The sequence below is a fragment of the Nicotiana attenuata genome, unplaced genomic scaffold (assembly GCF_001879085.1).
Source record: "Nicotiana attenuata strain UT unplaced genomic scaffold, NIATTr2, whole genome shotgun sequence".
Lineage (NCBI taxonomy): Eukaryota > Viridiplantae > Streptophyta > Magnoliopsida > Solanales > Solanaceae > Nicotiana > Nicotiana attenuata.
Genome location: NW_017670279.1, coordinates 1,123,068 through 1,149,325, shown reverse-complemented (window position 1 = coordinate 1,149,325; position 26,258 = coordinate 1,123,068). Strand labels below are relative to the sequence as shown.

The 26,258-nt window shown below is 36.1% G+C and overlaps 2 protein-coding genes across 2 annotated transcripts; both read left to right on the top strand.

Annotated features, from left to right (window-relative positions):
* Nucleotides 1-4,232: 4,232 nt before the first annotated feature.
* LOC109237177 (proteasome subunit beta type-1) lies at nucleotides 4,233-14,201 on the top strand. The gene is made up of 7 exons (XM_019403444.1): nucleotides 4,233-4,345; nucleotides 4,439-4,546; nucleotides 10,524-10,605; nucleotides 12,248-12,377; nucleotides 12,476-12,618; nucleotides 13,556-13,642; nucleotides 13,769-14,201. Exons 1-7 carry the CDS (start codon nucleotides 4,299-4,301, stop codon nucleotides 13,841-13,843), a joined length of 672 nt encoding a protein of 223 aa, XP_019258989.1. The 5' UTR covers nucleotides 4,233-4,298; the 3' UTR covers nucleotides 13,844-14,201.
* Nucleotides 14,202-22,857: 8,656 nt separating this feature from the next.
* On the top strand, nucleotides 22,858-25,722 carry LOC109237176 (AAA-ATPase At3g50940-like). The gene is made up of 3 exons (XM_019403443.1): nucleotides 22,858-23,666; nucleotides 23,883-24,229; nucleotides 25,049-25,722. Exons 1-3 carry the CDS (start codon nucleotides 22,994-22,996, stop codon nucleotides 25,505-25,507), a joined length of 1,479 nt encoding a protein of 492 aa, XP_019258988.1. The 5' UTR covers nucleotides 22,858-22,993; the 3' UTR covers nucleotides 25,508-25,722.
* Nucleotides 25,723-26,258: the final 536 nt, after the last annotated feature.

Below are 26,258 nucleotides of genomic sequence, written 5' to 3'. Positions count from 1 at the left end.
AACTCAAAATTTCAACTTTGAAACTCATTGTCCAGCTTTTTACGTAATGCGCTGAAACGCGCGCGGGTCACTCGGGACCGCAACCAAATTTTGATTACGTCCAAATCCACTACTAAAAAGTAAATGGATACGGTCGCATGCAATATAATTTACCCAACTATGAGTCGGGGTCGAATCCCACAGAGAACAATATGTAGGCGATTAGGAATGTAAGAGAATTATCACTTGTTATGCAATGCCAAACACTTAGAATTGTTTTTAGAAAATATTTATAACTAAATACGGAAATGTAAACTAACCTAAAAAGCAAGTAAAATGATCAATGCTACAAGTATGGATACACGGGGAATTACACTCAAGTAACGATCCAATGTATTTTACGATTTTACAAATATGAGCGAGTTTATGTTAATTAACCTCGGGAAATAATTCTATATTAGCTTCTTCCAAAGACTAACAAGACTTCCTAATTAAATTATCCCTAAAACAATTAGGAGATTAAGCACACCCGATTATGGCTACAAGTAGTTCAATCATATCCCTAGGTAGAATCTATAAAATGAGGGTTAAAGCCTCAAGTTCTTGTTAATTAATCTTTCCCAACCCCAAATAATCTTTTTCAAAATTAATTCGAAGTTAATGGGCGAGTCCTAGGGTTAGCTAATCCCTTTGGAAACATTAAAGAACAAGAATAATGAAAATAACAATAACTCACTTCATAAAAGATTAAAAAATCATTCAATACATAAGCACAACAAGATATTTAATTCACACTTTAATTATGAATATTCCCATAAACAAGATTCAAGTGTTGAAATAAATACTACACACTTAGATATTCAATACAAAGGAAGGAAATGAAAAGGCACAAATGAGTAAGAAATTCTTAACCAAAAGCTTCAAATCTTCAAAACTCAAGTGTATGTGCAAAAACCCTAGCTTTCAAACTTGTTCTCTCTAGTCTAAAGACTGAAAATTAAGCCAAAGATGTTTTACAAATGAGTTGGTTTGTGTATTAAATGGTTTGGGGTCAAAATCGTGAAATTCCAGAACTCCCCAGTTTTTTCGCCCAGTTTCCTATTCGCGTTCGCGACTACACCTTCGCGTTCGCGAATGTTCGTTTCCTTCATCTTCGCATTCGCGATTGTCCCTTCGCGTTCGCGAAGGGTTGAGTTCTGCTGCTTCGCGTTCGCGAAGGTCTGGCTTTCTGCTTCTTCGCGTTAGACCTTCGCGTTAGCGAAGGGTAAATCACTGGGCAGATTTCCATTGTCCATTTTAGCTCCTTTTTGACTGGTTTTTACTTGGTTTCTTCACCATTACTTCTAAATCACATACAACCTGTAAAATAGAAGTAAATGACATTAAACACACGATTTTATCAACCAAACGTAGCAAAAATCTAAATTTAAAGACGAGATAAGTTGGTAAAATACCCACTTATCAAATATGCGTACAAGTCCAAAAATATCATACAAACCTATCAAAATCGTCAAAACACCGATTCGAGGACGTTTACCTAAAACATTGATAGTGGTTAACTATAGCCTCATTTTAAGTCAAAAATCATTTTTTCTTCCAAATTTCACATAAAAGCTTTCCGAAAAGCGACACGGACCACGCACGCAAGTTATATAACATCAAATGAATCTATGACAAGTCTCGAAACACATAAATTAAGGCTAGTGTTCAAAACGACCTCGGGTCGTCACACCAATGCTCTTCTAATCTTCTGTAGGTCAAAAGTCTTCTTAAAATTACTTTTTTTGGTGTATTTATACCTTGTAGGAACAAGCCCGGATGAAACTACCCTTTCCAAGCCGAAATGGGAAAAGTTGGGCACTATTTTGTACTAATGCGGCGCCCCACGCGCCGCAGGTGCCACACACATGGGATTTTTCAGAGAGCTAATTTTTTTTTCACTCTGCAGGAATGTTGCACTAGAGGCCCGCTGCGCAGTAGTGCATTTTTCTTAGAATAGGAATTTTTCTCAATTTTCGACATCCAAACTTGGTCCTCGACCCCCGAACGCGATCCCGATTTAATCCCGTAAGCTTTGACTCAAACTTCAAAACTCCCAATCATCCAATTTAGCTCCAAAATTGCCCCTTGCATGAAATCACCTCCTACAGAGCATAATACATGTAATTAGTACAAAGTACTAGCAATTAGGCTCAAATAAAATCAAAGTGTAGTAATTAGAGTGCAAAATGTAGCTAAAAACATGAGTTTCTATCCTACCATCATAGCTATACTTTCAAAAAATTATAATCTGTAGCTATATTTGAATTTTATAGTAAATCTACCGGTATTAAGAAAATAATAGATCAATTATTTAGAACAGAAATAAGAGAGCGACAAGCTCTCGTACATAAGTTGGTAGAGTACCTACTTAGTAAGTGGGAGTCTTGAGTTCGACTCTCAAGAGTATTCTACTTTTCTGTATTTTTATATTTTTACCCTAGTTGTAACTGGTCATAATTGAACAATAGCTATGAATGATAATTAAATAAAGGCCAAATACATAGACAACCCCTTAAACTTGTCCAAAAATTTTATATAGGCACCTAAACTAAGTCAATGACCTATTAAACACTCCATCTCTATTTAAACTGTACTATTAGACACAAAAAGCTGATTTGGCACAAAGACTGACTTTCACCTAATTTGAGCGCGTTACTAGGTAAAAAAAAGGTTTAAACAGTCGCTTTCTTCACCAACGAAACCAAATGCCATTACTCCTACAACCTCAATATACTGAAAAACTCCATTTTTTATCCTTAAAATTCGGCCACAATCTAATTTGGAACACCAAATCGGCATCTACTTACATAATCCCAATTTGCGAAGTCCCATAAAACTAGATTAAATGTTGAATTGAAAATAATATAAGACAAAAAAGAAAACATCTTTGATCTACAACCAAGACAATGGACCTAGGCTTGTAACAATGGATGACTGCACTCACAAGTGCACAAATTTCTGGATCCTTTCACCAGTAAAGCTTGATACTGGCTCATCACACAAATTTTCACAAGGAAAACTTCAAGAATACAACGTGGTGACTGGTGAGTTTAGCCATCGCAGAATACAACTGCAATCGATCCCACCTCGCTCAACTGCGCTGCATGTGGCTGCCACTACCAACTTTCGATCCACCGTCGAGAACCTGATGAATCTTGCCTGCCCTCATGTCCTCCCATTTCATCATCGACTTACGCTACGTACCATTAGCGAATGGTGACACCTACAGCTCTAAAGCTAGAGAACCCCAAGTAATTTTCTGGGAAGAAAAAGAGAACCGCGGGGAGAGTTGAAAAAATTATGCTAATAAATCTTTTTCATTTTTGAGATGCCACGTGTCCTCATTTTATTGGCTTCTTTGCCATGTTATTGGCGTGTGAAGGTCACGCATTCTATTTTCTTGCCCGTTTAGTTTTTTGTGTCTAATAACACAAGTTAAATAGAGATGAAGTGCTCAATAGGTCATAGCCTTAGTTTAGCTATATGAAATTTTTGGACAAGTTTAAGGGGCTACTTATATATTTGACCTTAAATAAATTATAGGTACGTATGATAATTAGGTAAAAATAGCACGGTATAGCCAGTTTTCGGACTGGTCAATCAAAAATAGCCAGCGTTTACCAAGTCAATGAAAAATAGCCACCGTTTTGCTGCAATAGAGACCGGTCCAGCATAATATACTGGAGTTCGATGCACTTGTGTATGAACTCCAGCATATTATGTTGGACCGGTATACTTTGCTGGCTCCAGTATAATATACTGGAGACTGGAGCACTGGTGCTCCAAACTCCAGTATATTACACTGGACCATTATACTTGCTGGAACTCCAGTATATTATGCTGGAGTTCTAGTGTATTTATGTTGGAACTCCATCATATTATGCTGGAGTTCCAGCATACTATCCTAGAACTCCAGTATAATATGATGGAGTTCAAGTATACTTATGCTGGAACTCCAGCATAATATACTGGAGTATTTTCTGGATTTTGAACAGTGTTTTCGCTCAGATTTATCTTTGCATAAAAAGTGGCTAAATTTCGATTACTTTTGAAATTGGGCTATTTTTGAACGACCAGTTATAAATCTGGCTATTTTTAAATTTCTCCGGATAATTAGGCTTTAAGCTATTTGTGAAATTTTCCCAAAAAATGGATCTTGGAAGGCCCAATGACTGAAAGCCCATCCACTACTTACAGTCGGATGTCTTGCTGAAGACGAATCAATCACTCTTCTTCTTCCTCTCTCTCTCTCACACACACACACGGAGCGAATCAACATGACGAAGCAGCAAGCTAACTGGTCTCCTTATGACAACAATGGAGGGTAATGTATAATGGAATTATCAGCGTCAATTGCTTCTTCCTCTTTTTTATTTTCTTTATTAAATTTTAAAAATTCATCTTTGCAATGTTGCAGAACATGTGTTGCGGTAGCAGGTGCAGATTATTGTGTAATAGCCGCAGATACTAGGATGTCTACTGGCTACAACATTCTAACTCGCGATTACTCCAAGATCATTAAACTGTATGTTCCTCATCTTATCTCCTTTAATGTGCATTCATTTTCTGTACTTGTGCTGTTTTGTTGCCTTGCCGTCAAGTCTCATTACATTCTTTATCTCCTTGAAATTGTAATATTCTGGATTATCCTTATATCTTAGATAGAATCAATCAATGATCAATAGATTAACTCCATCTCGATTCCAAACTAGTTAGGATCAGTTATGTGAATCCTCGTCTGTTCTGCTTTACCTTGGTAACCTCCGTAATATCTCAGGCAAGATGAGATTTAGTGTACATGTTATGGGTTCATCCATTAGCTTGGCTCAGATCCTGTATATGTGTAAAAAAGCATAATAAATAAAGAAAAAAAAATAGATTTTCAATCCCGTAAATCACATGGACTGTGGTAGAATCCTGAACTCAAACCTTTAAATTCAAATCCTGAATTCGCCTATGATCTCAAACATATCTGTATAGGACATACAAGTTTCTAACCAGACTAAAAAGTCACCTGCAAACACCAGATTTAGCCTAACTGTAACAGCAATAACTAAGTCTTAAGAAAAGGTTGATGGAGGGTGTGGTCAAGGCTGATGAAGCTGGAATGAAGACCATGAGAGACATTGTTCAAAGCATTGAAGAGGGGAAAAGAGTTACACGATTTCTTCACATCTACGTAAGCATAACTAGATAGAGTTACACCGTACCTGCACCGGTGAGAGGATGCAAGTCTATGAAATGATTGAGATGCTCCATGGCCGGATGCAACTGTTATAAAAGAAAGTCCTAAGAAAAGGAATGAAACTACTGTCGCGTGCAGCAAAGGGGTTCATCTAATTGATGTGTGTTAAGTATGCCTTCCTTTATTTTATGGAATTCCACTAGACAACAAGAAAGAATGCTACTAACAAAGTTGAGAATTTGTCTGTTCCTCCTGCTATGCTGGAATCTTGTAATCATACCTAAATAAAGAAGAGGTTTTTTTTTTTTTGATGAAGTAAGCAGGATATCATTAAAGGCATCAAGAAGATGCAAAAAGATTACAAAGCAAAGTTTATCAGCTCATTTACAATTGAAGTGCTACAAAACTAGAGAGCTGACAAAGTCCAAAAATACGTCAGAGTTATTTACAGGAGAGAGGTTAGCCCAACTAAAAAGGTTAACCAAACATCTAGCCTTCAGGTAGCCAATTGTAGTTGATACAGCATCAAAGCATCTACGATACCTCTCGGTCCAGATACACCAAAAAATGCTAGCAGGAACCATAATTCATATTCTTCTGATGGTCTTGTCAACTTTCCTAAAGCTCCAACTTGCACGGGCATCTCTGACAGATGATGGCATAGTCCATTTCAATCCAAAAATACAAAATTTCAGATGTCTGTGGCCACTGGACAGTGCAGGAGAAGCTGGTTAATGGATTCTGAATTTGACAGACACATGAAACATCTGTTTGCTAGTTGGAAATTTCTTCTGATTAGGTTGTCTTGGGTGAGGCAGGCACCCTTTAGAGCCAACCAGCTGAAGCAGCTCACTTTAGGTGGAAGTTTTGTTTCCAAATTAGCTTCCAGGGCCAAAGATCAATCATCAAATTATTAGAGCAAAGATTAGCATACCCTGCCTTAACAGTGTAAAGGCCATCCTAAGAGTTGCCCCATTTCAGTTTGCTACTTAGCTGAGAGTTGATTGAACATTTCTCCAGTGTTTTCATCATGTCAATGAACTCATTTACCTCCCAGTCATGCAAATTCCTTCTAAAATGGGATTCCATGTGTTGACCTCTCTATTGTGAGCAATGAGAGAGTCTGGGTTATCTACAATAAGGAACAAATCTGGGAATGCTTCCTTTAGTATAGTATCCTCTAGCCATTTGTCTGTCCATAACTTTATGTTGGTCCCATCTCCAACCTGGAAGTATGTGCTGCCGAAGAAATCTTCCCGTAAGCTGTTTATGTGTTTCCGTAGCCCTGTGCCATGGGGTGATCTCACAGGTTTGGTGCACCAGTGGTTAAGTCTCCCATACTTGGCCGTGATAACCTCTTTCCAGAGACCAACATCATCTTGATTGAATCTCCAGTGCCATTTCATCAACATGGCCTTGCTATGCAAGGCTAGATCTTTTACACCAAGTCCACCAAGTGATTTAGGAAGTGTGACCTTGGACCATTTCACCAAGTGGATATTTTAATTGATGATGTTGCCATCCCATAGAAAGTTCCTTCTTAATCTGTCAAGTTGCAACCGGACTTTTGCTGGGATGGGAAAGAGTGACATGAAGTAGGTAGGGATACTATCCAGTACACTGTTGATAAGAGTTAGTCTGTCCCCAAAGGATAGGTACCTAAGTTGCGCGGACTCTTCGATTTTGGTGTCGTCCCCGTCCCGATACGAGACGGGACGGGAGCGGGAGCGGGATACGTCCCAGATTCAGTCAACTGAGTTCGGACACTTTGACCGGAGTCCATCGACAAATTTGGTAGAAAAATTGAGATTTTGATTTCTCAAAATAAAAAATAAAATAGATTTAGGAGAATGAAAGAATAATGTCCATCTTGGAGAATGAAAGATTGAATTCTACAATATTCATGCAAGTTTTTCACAGAATATCTCTCAAAATTTACAATATTTTTATAGCTCTTTTTTTTATTAGCCGAATCCGCACCCGTATCCATATCCGGATCCGCCCCCCGAATCTTAAAATTTAGATTTTGCCGAATCCGATACTCGGATCCGTCCCGTATCGGATACCCGCACCCGAGTCCGAGCAACTTAGATAGGTACTGCTTCTTCCATGTTGCCAACTTTCCCTCAAACTTCTCAATTACTGCATTCCTAATCGCAGTAGACTTGTGTTTGGCACCTAAGGGCAGGCCCAAGTAAGTGGCGGGAAAGGTGCCAGTACTACAACCCATAATGCCAGCTAGTTCCATCAGATTCGGAACTATATTCACCAGGTAAATAACACTTTCGATCATATTTATATGTAGGCCCGACGTTGCCTCAAAAAACATAAGAGTAAGATCCAGGTAGAGGACTTGAGACTTCTCAGCTCCACAGAAGAAAAGTGTATCATCAGCAAACAAAAGGTGAGAAACAGAGATGGGAATACCCCTGTTGTTGCCCACAGTAAACCCTTCAAACCTTTGTAGTTGCTTAGCTCTGTCAACCATTTTACTGAGACCCTCCATAGCCAAAATGAAGAGGAAGGGGGAGAGAGGGTCACCCTGCCTGATTCCTCTATTTGGAGAGAAAAAACCCACTGGCCTCTATTAACAAGGACAGAGTACTTGACTGTGGTGATGCAGTATCTGATCCATCTAATCCATTTATCCCCAAGCCCATCTGCTTGAGAATTGAAATGAGATAGGGCCAGCTTAATTTATCGAAGGCTTTCTCAACATCAAGCTTGAGCAAGAGCCCAGCTTCACCAGATTTTATCTTCCAATCAACAATCTCATTTGCTATGAGTGCAGAAGAGGATTTTGGAACATCATTACATGTGTGTGCCATGGATACTGGACAGAGAGACTACAGATGATTCGAAGGAAGGCTGAAAGAACTGCATATAAATTGAAGTACGGATGTTTCTAACAGTTCTCTATCTGGTGTTAATTCACTGATGTATGTGAAGTAGATGTTTCACACTTTCACTATACCTTTTAGCAAGTTTTCATGAACAGACAGGACAGATTTGCAAATCTTTTGCGCCCCTCCCTACAATTTCTCGTTGAGTAATGAAATTTTTGCTTACTTATCACCCAAAAATAAAGTAAAAAAGAAAACAACAAAAAGGTATCCCAACTAATTGGAATTGTCTATATGGATCATTTGCTTCCATTATATTTTGTTCTTATCTAAGTCCGGATTGATGCCAAAAGTTTATAGTTCTTTTGAGATAACTTCTCTGGAGGTTTAGTGGTGAGGAAGAGATAATATGGAAGAAAGTATTATGGCAAAAGACTGGTTGGCCTAACCTCTGAAGCACATGAATCTGCAGATCGACTTATGGTGTTACTGTTTGGAGGAACATTTACAATTTATGGCAAGAATTTCAGAATTTAATTAAATTTGGAAGTAGTCAATAGAGAGAAAATAACGATGTGGAAGGATGTACGGTTGGAATATTCACTTTTAATGGTGACCTTCCCAGATTTATATGCTTTGCATTGAACAAAGAAGGAACTGTAGCTGATTGTAGAGTAGGGAACAGATGGAACCTCCATTTTTTAGTAATTCTTTGATTGTGGTCCGGCCCTTCCCCGGACCCCGCGCATAGCGGGAGCTTAGTGCACCGGGCTGCCCTTTTTCTTTGATTGGGAGATTAAGATGGTGGCACAACTCATTGGAAATATGGAAGCTTCGATGATAGATATCAGGAAAACAAAAGAGAATGGGCTTTATACAGTGAAGTCATGCTATAAAATATTAAACAGAACCGGGCATCTTTTTTACACTGAAGTCACTGGTAAGCTTTGGCAGTTATTTTTCAATATGTTTGGGGTCAAATGGGTCATCGCAGCAACCGTTAAGAAGTTTCTTATTAGCTAGTTATTCTGCAGGGACAGCAAGGAGCTGAAAAAGATCTGGAGCTTATTCCAGGTTGTGTTTTCTGGACTATTTGGCAGAAAGAAACAGGAGATGTTCTGAAACAAAGCTGTATCTATCATATGTTGCAGTTTAGATCTTTGTGTAATTTTGCTTCTTGGTGTAATCTAGCTTATATAAATATAATAATGAGGGTAAGTTGATAGAATTTATTAGATCCCTGCAGGAATGACAATGATGTAATCTCTGGAAGTTGTACTGCCCAGCACTATTTTAGTGCTTGTGGCTTTTAGATTCAAGAAAATTTAACTTATAAAAAAGATATTAAACAGCACTGTAAGAGATAATCAATGGCCATGAAAAACCTTGTGTATTAAACAGCACTGTAAGAGACAATCAATGGCCATCAGAAACCTTGTGGAAAAGTAAAGAATCTCCAAAGGTTGCATGTTTCACTTGGATTGAACTACATAAAACTTGTTTTAACTCAAGCAAATCTGTAGAGGAGAGGGATAAGAATGTGTAGCAGATGTTTTCTGTGTGAAGATGCTGCGGAAGACTCAGAGCATTTATTTCTGCATTGCTGGTACGCTTGCAAACATGGGGCTTGTTTACCCATGTTTTTGGCACAAAGCGGGTGATTGTAAGCAATATGGAGTACACTTTTACCGCTTGGAGGAATTAGAAGATAAAGAAGCACATTGAGGCAACATGGAGCACCTACATCTGTGCATAATGGACAATATGGAGGGAAAGGATTCCAAATGTTTTGAAGGCAAAGCAGCTGCATTTCATTGTATAAAATATAAATATTAACAGCTTTTAGCGTTTTGGTGTAAGATGAGAAATTTAAAGCATTTTGACACCTTGCGGAGCTATATTGACTCCTTGTAGGAAATATGGAGCAAAATCCTGCTTTTGTACTGATCCCCATCCCCCTCTTACTGCTGTTCATATCAATAAAAATGACTTATATAAACCAACACACCCCCTTCCTTGTTCTTAGACAGTATGTTGACAATATTTATGGAAAAGTCTATCCATTTAAAGCCTCGAGAGATTTGATTCTTTGTTAGTTAATTCTATTTGATGATATATAAAGTTTATAGGAGCCTACTTTGTAATACTATATGTAGAAAGTATTAGGTGTGGCTGGAGCTGGTCTTATTTCTTCTCTTCTATGCTAAAAGTCATGCTAGGCGTCCGTACCTATCTTTGCAAAAGGGGCTAGGCATACTATTGTATTGCAACTGATTGATGGTCAGATATATCACCTCCTTCTATGGATTCTTGTGATAGGATAGAAAGAATTGATATTACCCATTTTGCAAGGAGAAATTTTTCTTACACCTTATATCACAAGTAGTTAGAGGTTTCCTCTTTACTATCTTTATGCACCTACTATTTTGACTGTAGCAGCCTTTTATATCAATTATTACTTTGTTGGTATGCAGCGCGGATAGATGTGTGATGGCCTCCTCTGGATTTCAGGCTGATGTGAGAGCTTTGCAAAAGGTTTTGGCATCCCGGCATCTGGTAATATGCTGACTGTATTAAATAATCCTCGTGGATACTTCAATATGGAAAAATCTACTTATCAACAAAAACCAAAAACAAAAAAAAACAAAAAATCAATAGTGCAGTTCTACTGATTTTCATTTTTTTTATTGTTGAGTTCTACTGATTTTCTGTGGTTAGGCTCTTATTCATTATGGGTTTTTATGTGGGAGTACTTAAGCCTGTGGAGAGCCAAAGCCTTGAGCTTTTATTCTCCTGACTTATTCCTTTGTGTCAGAAACACAAACTGTTTATAACCTGAGAAGTCTTAGAACTCTTCAATTTATGCTTATGATTGAGAAGCTATGTTGCGTGGGCTCTCCAAAATGTTGCCGCACCCGTGTCGGATCCTCCAAAAATACACTACTTTTGGAGGATCCGACACGTATCCGGCGACATTTTCGGAGGGTCGGAGCAACATAGTTGAGAAGTTACTCGAGTGTCTTAGACTGGCGATGAACTTATGTATACTAGACAGGACACAGAGAGGAAGACCAAAACTGCTTGTACAAAACAATAGGGGGAGGGAAAGGGACAGGGGGCAAGAGAAGGGCAAGCCGAAGGTGCACGACCTGGAGTGGCAGCAAAGTAGAAAGGAAGAGAGGAAAGAAGTAAAAGAATACGAAAGGAGGGAAAGAAGGATAGCTTAAAGCCAATTCCCCTCATTTTCAAGTCAAATCACCCATCTTCTTTGTCCCATGTTACGTATATTAAGGGATCAAAATATTATTAGAAGCCAAAGTTGATGTATGAGCCAACTTGACTATTTAGAGCAGCATACTTTGTGGGGTATAATATCTAAACGAGTCCGCTTTATTTGAAAAAGAAGGAAACAAAAGACTAAAAGTGATGCCCTAGAGCTTATGTGTCTATCTTCCTCTTATCCTGTCTTGCAATTTAACAATGAGAAGATTCTAAATGAAGTCATATCCTATCATACATTTATATGAAGATAAAACATGTCATTATGTCAATTGTGAAAAACAATAACCCTAAAATCGCTTGTTTATTAAAAATATTTTCAATGATAAATTGATACTTTTGTTTGACATTTAACATTTCATTAGATGATTACTAAATCTTTAGTTATCCAGAAGAAAAACTTACCTTTATTCTGCTGGAACACCCAATACATTGTTTGCTAATTACTCCTTTCCTGTAAAACATGTAATCACAAACAGCTGCTTTGGAAGGCTTATCCGGTGCAACTTATTGCTCTGTTTCTAAATTGAATATCTTCCTTTCGTTTATTTTTTATTAGCAACTTCCCTTGAAAGAAAAAACTTAATATACATTGCACAACAGATAAAGTTGTGGAGCACCCATTTTCACTCTGCTCATAGAGTTCCTTACCTAAAATTAAACTGTAACCTACACCTGACATATTCCCTAAATCTACACAAAATGTTACACATTTTGTGCTTTTCTCTTAATGTTTGTGCCCTAGGAGCAGGTCATCTAACTTGTGCAGAAGAGGAGTATTATGTACTTCAATTTTATGGGGCTTAATTTTGAAATGGATATGCAATATTAATTATTGAAATCATCTGTATTTAGACTTCAGGATTTTAGATATTTATGGAATTGAGAATAATATTCAGCTGTTTGTTCTTGGAAATAGATCTATCAGCATCAGCACAACAAACAGATGAGCTGCCCAGCAATGGGTCAGCTACTATCGAACACTCTATACTACAAACGCTTTTTCCCCTACTACTCCTTCAATGTTTTAGGTGGCCTTGACAGTGAAGGTAACTTTTTATGAGGTGGAAATGATGTCTTAAGGTTCTTATTTTGATTCTTGGCTGATAAAGAAGCTTATTTGCATTTCATCCTGAAAACCTTGTAGGGAAGGGGTGTGTTTTCACATATGATGCTGTTGGATCCTACGAGAGGGTAGGGTACAGTTCTCAAGGTTCAGGTTCAACTCTTATCATGCCTTTCCTGGACAACCAGCTAAAATCTCCCAGCCCTCTCTTGCTGCCTGCCAAGGTCTGTTCATTACTGAATTTGTCAGATTTTTGTTACATAGACAAATACTTTGGTGGCTTTTGATTAAAGAATTGTTTCTTGGTTTAATTTTAGTGACCAACATTTGTTTTGTTTCTGGAAAACAATTGTGTGTGTTTGAATTTTGATATGGAGTTGGTTTTTGGTTAGGTTTGGGGGCAAAGTGGTGTTGGGTTGGGGAAAATATTACCGAAGCCCTAAAGAGTCTGCTGAGATTTTGGCATGGGTGAAATTAATAACCTGCTTTAGATACTGCTACACTGAAGATACTACTTCATGTATATTAGGATAAAAAGTTATCAGGTCGAAGGATAAAAAGATTCAACTTGGCCAAAAAGAAATTTAGTTAGAAAATGATGAAAATACGCATGCTCCCCTCCAAGGAAAAAAATGATCAGGTTGAAGTAAAAAAAAAAAAGGTTACAACTTGGCCAAAAAATTGGAACAGATTTGTATTTGGAAAATGATGCCCTCTACTTGAAAAAAGAAACGGGTAGGCGAGCGGTGGGTCCCACACATCTCACATGTTCTGAGAGGAAAAACAAGCCAAGTTTTATTCACTTTTCAGAAATCAAACCAAGTTGATAACTAAAATGTTTATTTTAAAAGCAAACATGTCCTTGTTAAGTTGGGTAGAAATTAGAGAAGGGAAAGATCAAAGAGGGAAAATTAGAAGTAAATGATTTTCTTCTCTCTTGTTTGGAATCAAGAAAATGGGATAATTGCTTATAGTTTTAAATTCTAAGTCTCCCTTCCTGTGAGGGAGAGAACTACAAATTTTTCTCTGTTCTAGGAACTGTAAATGTTTATCACTTTCTACTCTTTACCTACTCTTTACATCTGTGTATTTCATCCAAAGAACGAGGGAGAAATGAAAAACATGCTCTCTGTCTAATAAAAGCTTCCATGGTCTGCACAGGATGCTGTTACTCCGCTTTCTGAATCAGAAGCCATTGATTTAGTGAAAACATGTTTTGCTTCAGCAACTGAAAGGGATATATACACCGTAAGTCAATAATGTATTCTGCTTTTATGTAGTGGTTTGGTGGTTTCCGTGAGGTCTTGTTCAAGATGATTACGTAGGAGTTGATTTATCATCCATTTTTTCGGAACGTGTGCTTCTGTTTTGCAGGGTGACAGGCTGGAGATAGTCATATTAAATGTGAATGGTATTCGTAGGGAAGAAATGGAGCTCAGAAAAGACTGATTTCTCACGTCTTGTTTTGGCGGTTCACGTCTGAACTGATTTGAAAGACCAGAAAGCATAGCTCGTGAATTCCTGGAGGATTCATTGTATGGCTATTGACATCAGTTTCTAATTCAATTATGAATCAGTGTGGTATGAATCTTAGTTTCTTATTAAGTGTAAGTGTTTGCTCAATGATGAAATTTAGCAGTTTAAACTTATTTGGTTTGAAAAACAAGGTAAGAAGCTCAGAGGGGTAGGTGGGATTCATCGTTAGTTCTGAGTGAAGATGAGTCCTGTATGATGCTATATGTGGAGCAATTTTAAGTTGATTTTTATATTCAGCGATATGATCAGAAAAGGAACTTTGCAGCTCTAATTGGCTTGCTTTATAACAGCACTGTGGTCACTATAATAGTTGATTCCTCTTCTAATTATTATCGTTCTAAATCGATATTTTCTAAGGTTGATTAATCTCTTTCCAGAAATGATAAGCTATCCTGGTGTTGGCCTGGTGGCAATAGACTTGAGCCTTGGGGTTTGCTCCCTTTCAAGGTCTCAAGTTCGAAACTCACTGGGTGTAAACAATTTCTGAGGGCCATCGGACTGGGTAAAACCTGAATTAACCGTGGTGCACTTGCGGGAAACTCTTTGCCGAGGGCCTATGCACCCTCGGGATTAGTCGGGGCTCTTAGAGACTCGGACACCCGGTGCAACTCAAAAAAAAAGTGATAAGCCATCCTGAAAATATAGGAGTTTAGTGATGGTTTTCCTAGCACTTTTTGTTCGTTGGTTTGGTTGAGCGTAGGAGTGGCAAACGGGAGGTCGGGTCGGATATGGTTCGGTGGTAATGGAAAAACAAATAAATTATCCGACCCGACCCATATTTAATACGGATAAAAAACAGGTTAACCGGCGGATAATATGGGTAACTATATTATCTATGACTTTTTGCATATGATCACATTTGGGAGAATTTTTAGTCTCCCTAACTTGAGGAACCCCCAATTTGAGGCTTTACAAATGTAAAAGTTAGACCTATTGGTTATCTATTGGTTACCTATTGGTTATACATTTTCTAAATGAATAATATGGTTCTTAATCATATTTGACCCGTTTTTAAAAAATTTATTATCCCACCCATTTTTTAATGGATAATATGGGTGGTTAACTGTTTTCTTTTAACCGTACCCCTAGTTGAGGCATGCATGCTTGTATGTAATTTACGAGTTTCAAAGGGTGATTGGTCGGGGAACTCTCCTAATTTGTCCACTAAGTTGGGTGGGGAAAATGAGGTAAATGCTTATTCTTCATATTTGATGACCTTTCTTCTAAAGTTACTAAAGAAATGATTTTTCTTTTAAATTGATGACCTTTATTTTTAGGTCACCTACTCAATCAGCCTTGAACGAAATCCAAGCGGCCAAATTGTTTTCAAAAGTGAGTTAGATATCGAGATTGTAAAGAAATTTTACATTATCCGTGTAGCTTAATCGGTTATATCAAGTCACTCCTTCCATTTCACTTGGTTTGTAATATTTTGATTTAGCACAACTTTAATAAAGAAATGATGGCTTTTGAAATTTGTGATCTTGAATATCCATAGCATTTGTGTGGTTATAAAAATTTTGAAATTAGGGGGGACTTATAAGCTTATATATGAGGCACGTGAACCCATGGTTTTTCCGCCAAACCAGATATTTTATGTACATATTTTCTAGAATTGATCTAATATTATCTGTTGGCACCCATGCTCCAAAGAGGCTAAATGGTGCACTCTGTTGAATGCTGAGTTATTCGTCTAGTAAGAATCAATTCTCACTTAATACTTTCTTTTTTTCCCTTTCTTTAGTGGTGCACCCATCTTAGAAAAATTCTAAATCCGTCTTTATTTGAAACTTGTGGTCTTAAACATGCAGAGAGGAAGATGAAGGACCTATTACGAAAAAATGGATCTAAGATACATATTTGGATCAAATCTTTAGGTTCTTACTATAAACATGTTGCACTTTTGAAATTGTAGTTCTAATTAATTTTTCTTTTTTACAATTTTAGTATCATATCTATATTCCGTATCATTGTGATAGACTGATAGTTAAACATGTTAACTATATACTATATCCTCTCTTTTTTTTATATATTATTTTTAATATAGATATTTGATTTGACAATGTAAAGTTTATGGTGACAGAAGTAATAAAGAGTTTTTAATGTGTCAAAATTTGAAAATTTCAAATTTTGAAAGAATAAACTATACAAAAATAAAAATAAAAAGTACTTAATTAAAATTAGGGGTTGCATTTGAGCCCAAATCCGCCCAACCAAACCAAAGATTAATGGGCTGGACTACAAACATTTTAGTTCAGGGGTCTATTTGGGCTGAGCCCAAGTTAACCCATTTATTTTTTATAGCCCATTCTGACCTATGAAGTAGCCCAAATACAACACATGAAACTCACCCAAAACAAAGAGATCTCAACCCAACTGAAGGTTTGTCTGAAAATTTACTTAGTTGCCCCATCATTAGTTTATGTATGTAAGTTTAAAATAAGAATCAAGGTATTTAAGTTTTAATGTAATGATGAATAATTTTGTAATTGAGTTGTGGTGAAATTTATTTAGAAATAACATAAAAGATATTTTTCAACTTACAAATTTTAAATATTAATTTGTTATTTAAGAAAATAATTATTTTTTTTTGAAAAGGAGGGAGTACTTCTTAAGTGGGGAGTAGGCTTCTTGTGTTACATTGTAAAGAAGAAATAATAACTACATAAATAGATATCAATTAAAGTTTGTACATAATATTATCTGAGTTATTTTTCTCTAAAATATTTAATCAACAAAGTTTTCTGAAAATTTTGTGTGGTCGGAAGGCTCTTTTCTAAATGAATTGTTTATCGGACCAAAAGAAAAAATCAACTAACCAAACATTTATCTTGCATAAAAAAATTCTTTTAGAGATTTTCTGAAGCCTTTCTTTTCAACTGCTATTTTCTTTGCTTTTTTTTCTTCTTTCTTATACACTTCTAAATATTTATTTAGTTTTAGAAAGTTATAAAAGCTCATGAATAGCTGTATGTAAGATTAATCCATATGTATTTCTTAGCTAAAAATTTAAAATTAGATATATAGCAATTCATTGTCAGTCCATATAAAGAATAAATTATGAAGAAGCTAAGAAAGCAAGGAACATACATAGGTGTATAAGAGGCAAGAGGCTTTGTTTATGCAAGATGAACATGGTTCTAAAATATGGGCCAAGTTGGGCGGGTTGGACTATGACCCATTATTTAACCCTTCTTGACCCAGCCCATCTTAGCCCAAGTACACTTTGGGATGGATTGGGAAATGACCCATTTATTGACTCAGCCTATCTTGATCCGCCCAAATTCAGTCCAACCCGCGCATTTGCCACCCCTTTAAAACGCAAGCAGGCCAAACATGGTTATGATTCTCATTAGGGATGTACATAGGTCAGGTTGGTTCGGATTTTTCGATTACCAAACCAAACCAATTGTCTCGGATTTTTAAATTTACAAACCAAACCAAACCAACAAAAATCGGGTTTTTCAATCACGGTTTTTCTTGGGTTTTTTTCGGATTTTTCGGGGTTTTTCCGACAAAATCTTCATAGCATAAGATTTATAATTTGTGCTCTAATATTTCTTAGTTCCTAGTAGGATAAAACTATATAAGATGTTATCCAATAAAATTATACAAAATAAGGTGAGATGAGTCATAATTATACTAAAATACTCAACAAATCGCATAAGATACATTGCTAATTAATAAGCCATAATAAAAATAAACATAATCTAAAAGTACTAAGTCATGTTAAAATAAGTACGACTAATAAGTACTAAGTATTAATTACATTACTAAATAATAATAAAAGTGAGTTATGCATTTTCACTATCTAAATCAATGTGAACTAAAAAAAATATTCAATATTATTGTCATTTCTAGTATTGAATTAATTTTTTTTTTGTTAACATTAGTATTAATTTGATTCTTTGGGCTTTATTTGAGTTACTAACTTTTATGGGCTATAAAACATATTTGATCGTTCAAATATTTTAAGTCTAAGCTTGAAATAATACATTAAAAGAGAGAACTATTAAAGAGTTTAAATTATATTTATAAATTATATTACAATAATTATTTTTATGTATAAAATATTTTTAAAACTTGTATACATGTAATGTCGGGATGGTTTGGTTTCGGTTTGACTTTTTTTAGTTAAAACCAAACCAAACCAATTATGGTCGGGTTACTTTTTTTGCAACACCAGACCAAATCAAACCAAACCATAGTCGGGTTTTTTTTCTCGGTTTGACTTGGATTATCGGTTTGGTGCAGTTTATCGGTTTTCTTTATACACCCATAATTCTCATAGATAGGCCAAATTCTAGAAAAAGAAATTAAAAAAAAATAAGACAACATGGGATTTGAGACCCCGGTCTTGATTCCAAAATAAAAAGGGTAGTCCGGTGCACTAAGCTCTCGCTACACTGGGTTTTGATTCCAAAAAACAAAAAAACAAAAAAAAAGGTAAAAATGATATGACAGACGTAAGATTTAAAACGTCAACTCCAGCCGTAGAGGTGCACCTAAAAATTATTGCACAATATGACTCTTTGAGCTCGAGTGTAAAGATGTATATTTAAGTAGTCTTGAAGAGGTATATACATTACTATACATGGTCTAAGGTAGGAGCTTAGTTCACGTAAAACCACAACCCTCAACCTAGACATACCCCTATAAGTATTGTCATAATATTTGTGTGATTATAAAAATTTATCATTAAAAAAATATACGAAGGTGAGATTCTTTTGGAAAAGAATAATTAAAAATTGTGTCAAACAAAATGGAATGGAAGAAGTTTAGTTTTATTTTATATTCGATATGGAGAGTTAACTTAAGAGTATAAGAATTCTTTACAACACTATCGATGTACAAAATATAAGTCAGCTTTTAAGTGTTTCAATTTTGGCATATTGCTTTCTTTGTGATGTTCGTACCAAGAGGAAACGATCTTTTATAGCCATTTATAATCTGGGTAGAAAAAATAATTCTACAATGAACTTTCACGTTTTTGTTTATTGACAATAATAACAACAACAAATCCAGTGTAGTCTCACAAGTGGAATCTAGGGAGGGTAATGAGTATGCAGCCTTACTCCTATCTTGTGCAGGTAGATAGGCTGTTTCCTATAGACCATCGGCTCCAAACAAGCAAGCAAATTACAACGCTATAGAGAAGAAATGCAGTAGCGTAAAGCTCAAGAAAGCAGTAACAACAGCAAGATAGTAGAACATACAAAATACAAGCAAAATCAGGTAGTAATAGATTTTAAGAATATAGAAATACTAGAATACTACTACTACTACTACTAGAATGAAGGAAAAACATTCAACTGCCTACTAGCTTTCTACTCTAATACTCGCTCTCCACACCCACCTATCAAGGGTCATGTCCTCGGTAAGATGAGGATGTGCCATGTCCTGCCTAACCACCTCTCCCCAGTACTTATTCATCTGACCTTTACATCTCCTCAAGCCCACCATTGTCAAACTATCACACTTCCTCACTGAGGCATCTGGACATCTCCTCTTCACATGCCCCAAACCATTTCAACCTCGTTTCCTGCATCTTGTCTATGATGGATGCCATACCTACCTGGTCCTAAATATCATTATTCATGACCATGTCTCTCTTGGTATGCCCATATATCCATCTCGACATTATCATCTCTACTACTTTTATCTTTTGGACATGAGAATTTTTTACTAGCAAATACCCCGCTCTCCTAGTATGCCCATATATCCATCTTAACATTATCATTTCTACTACTTTTATCTTTTGGACATGAGAACTTTTGACTAACCAATACCCCTCTCTGTACAACATAGTCGATCTTACCGCTACTTTGTAGAACTTATCTTTAACTCTTGGTGGCACGTTCTTATCATACAAGACACCAGATGCTAGCCTCCATTTCATCCACTCTGCTCTAATACGATGTGTAACATTATTGCCAATCTCTGTTGCCTTGGATTACTGACCAAAGGTACTTGAAACTGCCTCTCTTAGGGATGACTTGTGAATCTAGCCTCACTTCCATGTCATTCTCTTGCGTAACGCAATGGACTTGCATTCCATGTATTATGTCTTAGTCCCGCTCAACTTGAAACCTTTAGACTCAAAGGTATGCTTTCAAACCTCTAGCCTAGTGTTTATTCCATCTTGCACCTCGTCAACCCCTACTATGTCCTGCAAATAACATGTACCATGGCACCTCCCCTTGAATGTAGCGTGTAAATACATCCATCGCCAAGGTAAATAAAAATGGGCTAAGAGTTGATCCCCGGTGTAACCCCATCACGACTGGAAAGTGTCCCAAATATCCTCCCACTGTCCTAATCCGGATCTTGGCTCCATCATACGTGTTCTTAATCGCCCTAATGTAGGCTACAGGTATACCATTAGTCTCCAAATATTTTCGTAAAAGTTCCCTTGGGACTTTGTCATATGCTTTTTCTAGATTAATGAACACCATATGCAAATCCTTCTCTCTCTCTATACTGCTCCACCAATCTCCTCACAAGATGGATGGCTTTCGTGATTGATTGCCCCATTATGAATCCGAATTGGTTCTCCAAAATAGATACGCTTCCCCTCACCCGTAACTTTACCACCCTTTCTTGAACCTTCATAGTGTGACTTAGCAGCTTGATGCCTTTATAGTTGCTACGATTCTTAATATCATCTATGTTCTTGTACAACGGAATCATCATACTCCACCTCCATTCTTCAGGCATTTTCGTCGTACTAAAAATAACGTTAAACAACCTAGTTAGCCACTCCAAATCCAACAACGAAGTTCCTCCTTCGTTTCTATCATCAAAACGAAAATCGCCATGCACATCATCATATCCTCTAGAGGTCGACCCGATATAGCTATTGACATCTCCTCCTATGACTAGCTTCTCGACGTGCAAAGTACTTCGCACGACCTCATCCAAATCATCCCAGAAATGCCTTTTGACCTTCTTGTCCAAACCCGCTTGAGGTGCGTGAGCACTAATTACGTTAGAAGTATCTCCAATAACTAACTTGATAGTCATCAGCCTATCATTCACCCACCTAACCTACAACTTGCTCCTGAGTTCCCGATCCACCAAAATACCTATCCCATTCTTACTTCTCAACCCTTCTGAGTATCACAAAATTATTTATTGACGTTATGTGTTACTTTCTCGTTTCAAATTAGATGAGGTACTTTTTAAGTCTGTTTCAAAATAAATGACACAGGTCTAAATTTGGAAATAATTTAACTTTAAACTCTTTATTTTACCCTTAATGAGAAGATTTTATAACCACACAAATGGCATGACCCCGCAGACCTTTTACCCTTTAAGCTTGTAAGACCACAAGTTTCAAAAGTCTTCTTTTTTTTCCTTAAACTCCGTGCCGAGTCAAACTACCTCATCTAAATTGAAACGAATGGAGTATTTATTTACGGATCTCCTATTCATGATGGGCCATAAAACCGACAAAAAAGTGACCTAGATTGAGATCCAACAAGATCTGCTTCAGCAAATGGCATTGTTGAAGGCTCACGCCAATCCGCATTAAGCAGTGATATCTTAATGTGAAGTGCAAGCCCTGTTCTTTCCATAGATGCCTTCGTAGATTGACATCATTGGGGCAAAGTTCCTTTTTCAACAATTTTTCTTGGACAAGAACTTTTGTTGAAATTTAAAAAGTTCCCCCTTTTTTGTCATAAAGGTACTATGATAAATCATCTAAACATTAAAATTCCTTGGAGTGCACATACAAAACACGTGGTATTCAACTTGAATTTAGTGTTTGGTTCAGGATTTGAAATTTTGGAACGTCTATAGTAACCTTAAATTAATATATATGATAATAAGAAATTTTTTAATATTCACGTGAATCCATAACCAAAATTAGTAATAAGAGTTTCATCAAATCGTCGTCTGATGAGATAACTATAGTATTGGATGGCGAGGAATACGAATATATTGTCGTGCGTGACGTGATTCACCCAAAGCATATTTCTTCTTTTATTAGTGGTATGGTGGATATTCAAACAACGATTTGGATTTTGGACCACTTCCTTTTTATAGAAAATAGTGAAAAGGCACTGCGCATAGGTAATAGGACAGGTGTCGCCCTCAGACACTATAAATCTCTTTGATTCATGTATCCAACGTTGGTGAACTTACCAGCACATCGTATGGCTTTTTTGGTTCCTGAAATTGCGTTATTTAAGTTTCTGCATCTAAGTAAGATGTTGTACTTTATAAATGTGCAAAGTGCCAGAAAAAAAGTGGCCCTCAGGGATATTTTAATTCTACACGCGTACTATTTTTAAATGAGTTTAGGTTTTATGAACTGACAATGACAACGCATTAATTCTTTACATCATAATGTTAAATTGGTTCAAAATTAAAGGTGATTTTTCTTAGTAAGTCTAATATCGTAGTCTAAAAGAGAACTTATAATACAACTTATTATAATCACTCAAATTGCATTGATAGTGTATGAGGCGGATTTATAGGCATAACTTATGGGGCACGTGAACTCATGGTCTTTCTGTAAAATTAGATATTTTATATAAATATTTTTTAAATTTGGTATAATATTAATTGTTGATACCTATGCTCCAAGAAAGCTAAATGGTGCACTTGATGAAATGTTGAGTTATTTACCAAGAGGAATAGGAGTCACTTCCCACTTAATACATCTTTTCTATTTTTTTTAATAGTGCACCCATATATAGTCAGACCTCTCTATAGCAACATCCCTATATAACAATACGTCACTAAAAAAGCCAAGCTTTTCCCGAACAAATTTTCATGTTATGTTATAATATATTTTCTATATAATAGCACTTCACTATAATATTAAAAAATATTCGGAACAAACGAGCATGTTATAGAGAGGTTTGACCGTACTAGCTAAAAATTCTAAATCCGCCTCTATTTCTAAGTTGAGGAGGTAAATTGGATTGTACAAAGGTTTGTGGGTGCCATTCAAAAGGTGAAGGGGGTATTGTTTTCCACTCATAGTAGAAAAAAGGGAAGTTTCTCATCGTAGAAATTTAGTAACCTAGGCACGTAGAAGAAGCTCGTAGAAAGATGATGAACTACTCAGGATTGCCTTCACCTTTGTCAATATTCTCAGCCTACGCTTCAATTTCTGCTTCAATTATGCTATTTCAAACAATGGTAAATCAAGTGTTTCCTCATCAAGTTCAAGACTACATTTTCTCAAGAATTCGTCATTATTTTAAGCCTCTTTCATCCACTACTACTCTAGTCATTGAAGAAAGGGATGGTATGTCTAGCAATGAAATCTATGAAGCTGCAGAAATCTATTTGTACGACAAGATTAGCCCTGAAATTGACGTTTTCAAACTTAGCAAACAGTCCAAAGAGAAGAAATTACGTGTTAACTTTGCTAAGAGTTGGAAAACTACTGATGTTTTTGATGGAGTAGAGGTTATTTGGAGGTTTGTTTCAGAAGAGTGCAAAAAGACTTTAACATTTCCAGGCCATGGGGATTTTGAGAATGATATTTTTGTGTCTGAGAAACGACATTTTGAGCTGTCTTTTGACAAGAAATACAAGGACAAAGTGTTGAATTGTTACGTGCCATTTGTACTGAAAGAAGCCAATGTCATTAAAGCTGAGAAGAAAGTTGTCAAGTTACATACTTTAGGTTGTTCTTCTTCTTATTCATCAGCACAATTTTGGGATTCCATCAACTTTGAACACCCTTCCACCTTCGATACTCTCGCGATGGATGCAGGTAACAAAATAGGCGGGTTGGATCAAACTTGAACGGGTCAAAAATGACCTGTCCAATGTTGAGTCAAAACGTGTTTGAGTTTTTACATTATTTTAACCTGTTTTGACCTAATAGTTTGATGAGTCATTTCGAGTTCAATCTATTGAGTAAGTCCATAAAATAGATCAACCGTTTAAACTTAACTTAAAATTAATTTGTCACTTGTATATAATGCAGGGCTGAAGAAGGCTATAATTGAGGATCTTGACAGGTTTTTAAGAAGAAAAGAATTCTACAAGAAAGTAGGAAAAGTTTGGAAAAGAGGGTACTTATTGTATGGACCTCCAGGGACAGGAAAATCAAGTTTGATTGCAGCAATGGCTAATTATTTAAAGTTTGATATTTTTGATTTAGAGTTGGCCAATGTAAAGAGAGACTCAGATTTGAAAAAATTGTTGTTGAGGACCACAAATAAATCCATACTTGTCATTGAAGATATTGATTGCAGCATGGAGTTGCCAGACAGAAGAAACACTGCAACTTTACCAATTCATGCTGATGCTCGTCGACCTCGTGATCAACAGGTTTCTCCTTTTGTCACCTAAATTCAAGCATCTGCCCCCACCCTTTATGGTTAAAGTTAATTTCTCTCCAATTATGAATAACAAACTAGTAAAATGGCACGTGAACCTTTGGTCACTTTTTGTGTAAGTTTTGAGCAAAAACTTTTGGAATATTTTTTTTTGTTTGGTGATCGAGAAAATCATCTAGGACCAATCATTATTACCAATCGTATCCGTTGAAACTCAAGAATAATAAGAGCTCTCTTTTACCCTTTTTTCACTTAAATACTAGACATGACACAAGGCTCGTATCCGTGACATACGTCACAATTCAATCTTATCCAACATCTTATGGTTGACTCATATAGGCCAAAGATGCAGAGCTACATGTAATGAAGAATTCAACTAAATCCTTTTCGTCCGAAATTATATTGTGCAAATAGTATAAAATCAATTTTTTTTTATGTATATACATAAATTGTTGAATTCCTTTATTATAAAGGTAACTTCTAGTTTAGTAGCAAAGGAGGTTTAAAATTTGTTTTAGTTATGCGTTCAAATCTTTGGTGTGACATTTTTTCATTGATCTTATTAAAATTTTGGCTGCGCCGCTGAGGATAGCCTAGGGAGAGACGAATCTTTGATGAGTTATGCGGGTTCAACTATACCAATTGTTTTCTCCTCAAGTTATATATACATATGCGAAATCTTTTTTAAAAATATATATTTAATAAGATGACACTCATTCTAAATCCATATTGGATTCGTCTCTGTCCAAGTCAGCTAATTAGAGATTTTCCCCTAATTCCTCTTTTTTTTCCTTTTGATTTTTTCATCTAGTTTACACTTGCTGGGCTACTGAACTTCATTGATGGCTTATGGTCAAGCTGTGGAGATGAGAGAGTTATCATATTTACCACCAACAATAAAGACAAGATTGATCCAGCTCTGTTAAGGCCGGGGCGTATGGACATGCACATCCACATGGATTATTTAACTATTGAAGGATTCACGGTCTTGGCAAAAAATTATCTGAAGGTGCATGATCATCAAAATTGGCATTTTAAACAAGTACAAGAGTTGATTGAGAGTGTACAAGTCACCCCTGCAGAAGTTGCTGAGGAACTTATGAAGTGTGACAATGCTAATATTTGTTTAGAAAGACTAGTCAAATTTCTCAAACGCAAGAGGATGAAGAATGAAGAAACTAAAGAAGATGGAAGTGATGAGTTGGAACTCTTTAAAACAAAACGGATTAAAAGTTTTGAAAATAAGATGAATTCAGTGGAAGTGATATAGTTTAAAGCAGTTGCAAGGAGAAAATTTGAGCGTTTTAATGAATTCAATGTTTACAATTGTTCAAAGCATCATTTTCATCACATCAATTAATCAATTATGTAATTCTAAACTAGTTGGGATGAGATTAATTACATGCATCATCTATTTTCATTGTGTTCTATTCGGATCCATTTCATTTCAATATTGAATACAAGTATGATCACTTTCGTAGTCAAGTTGCTAAAACATTCTTTTTGTCTTTTCATATTCACAAAGACGAGCTTTACCAATTTCTTGTCCTTTTCATTGTAAACTAGCATTTATCTATAATTTTAAATATGAACAAATTACATGTTATGTTTCATCTGAGTTACGTTGTTTTTTTATATATTGAAGTTCATTATAAGTTATTATGAAGTTTGGTTTTGTTTGAAATAAGCATATACTATATGATTACATCTCACATAAATATGAGATTGATAACCTTAAGGAGTGACGACAACCCTCTTGATTGATCAACGCGAACAAATTGTGCCTAGGCGCTCTATAAAATTACACCTATTTATAAGAGGAGCTGATAGATGAAAAGATTTCCCCTTTCAATTAGCGAAATGTGATTTAGGTGCCATAGAAGTTGGTACAAGGTCGTTTTAGCAGACCATAAAACTGTAATACCAATATACCATAAATGCATTAAACTCTAAAATAGATAAAGAAATAACTGAAATTGCACCTTATAAAGTTGCATCATACTCCAAAAATAGACAAAATT

What these genes read in the sequence shown, in the direction of transcription:
- LOC109237177 (XM_019403444.1), top strand. Translation starts at nt 4,299, where the DNA reads ATGACGAAGCAGCAAGCTAACTGGTCTCCTTATGACAACAATGGAGG. An exon ending in TACTCCAAGATCATTAAACT is followed by an intron (nt 4,547 to 10,523) that starts GTATGTTCCTCA and finishes GTTGGTATGCAG; the next exon opens with CGCGGATAGATGTGTGATGG. An exon ending in AGGTGGCCTTGACAGTGAAG is followed by an intron (nt 12,378 to 12,475) that starts GTAACTTTTTAT and finishes AAAACCTTGTAG; the next exon opens with GGAAGGGGTGTGTTTTCACA.
- LOC109237176 (XM_019403443.1), top strand. Translation starts at nt 22,994, where the DNA reads ATGATGAACTACTCAGGATTGCCTTCACCTTTGTCAATATTCTCAGCC. An exon ending in TACTCTCGCGATGGATGCAG is followed by an intron (nt 23,667 to 23,882) that starts GTAACAAAATAG and finishes TATATAATGCAG; the next exon opens with GGCTGAAGAAGGCTATAATT. An exon ending in GTCGACCTCGTGATCAACAG is followed by an intron (nt 24,230 to 25,048) that starts GTTTCTCCTTTT and finishes TTTTTCATCTAG; the next exon opens with TTTACACTTGCTGGGCTACT.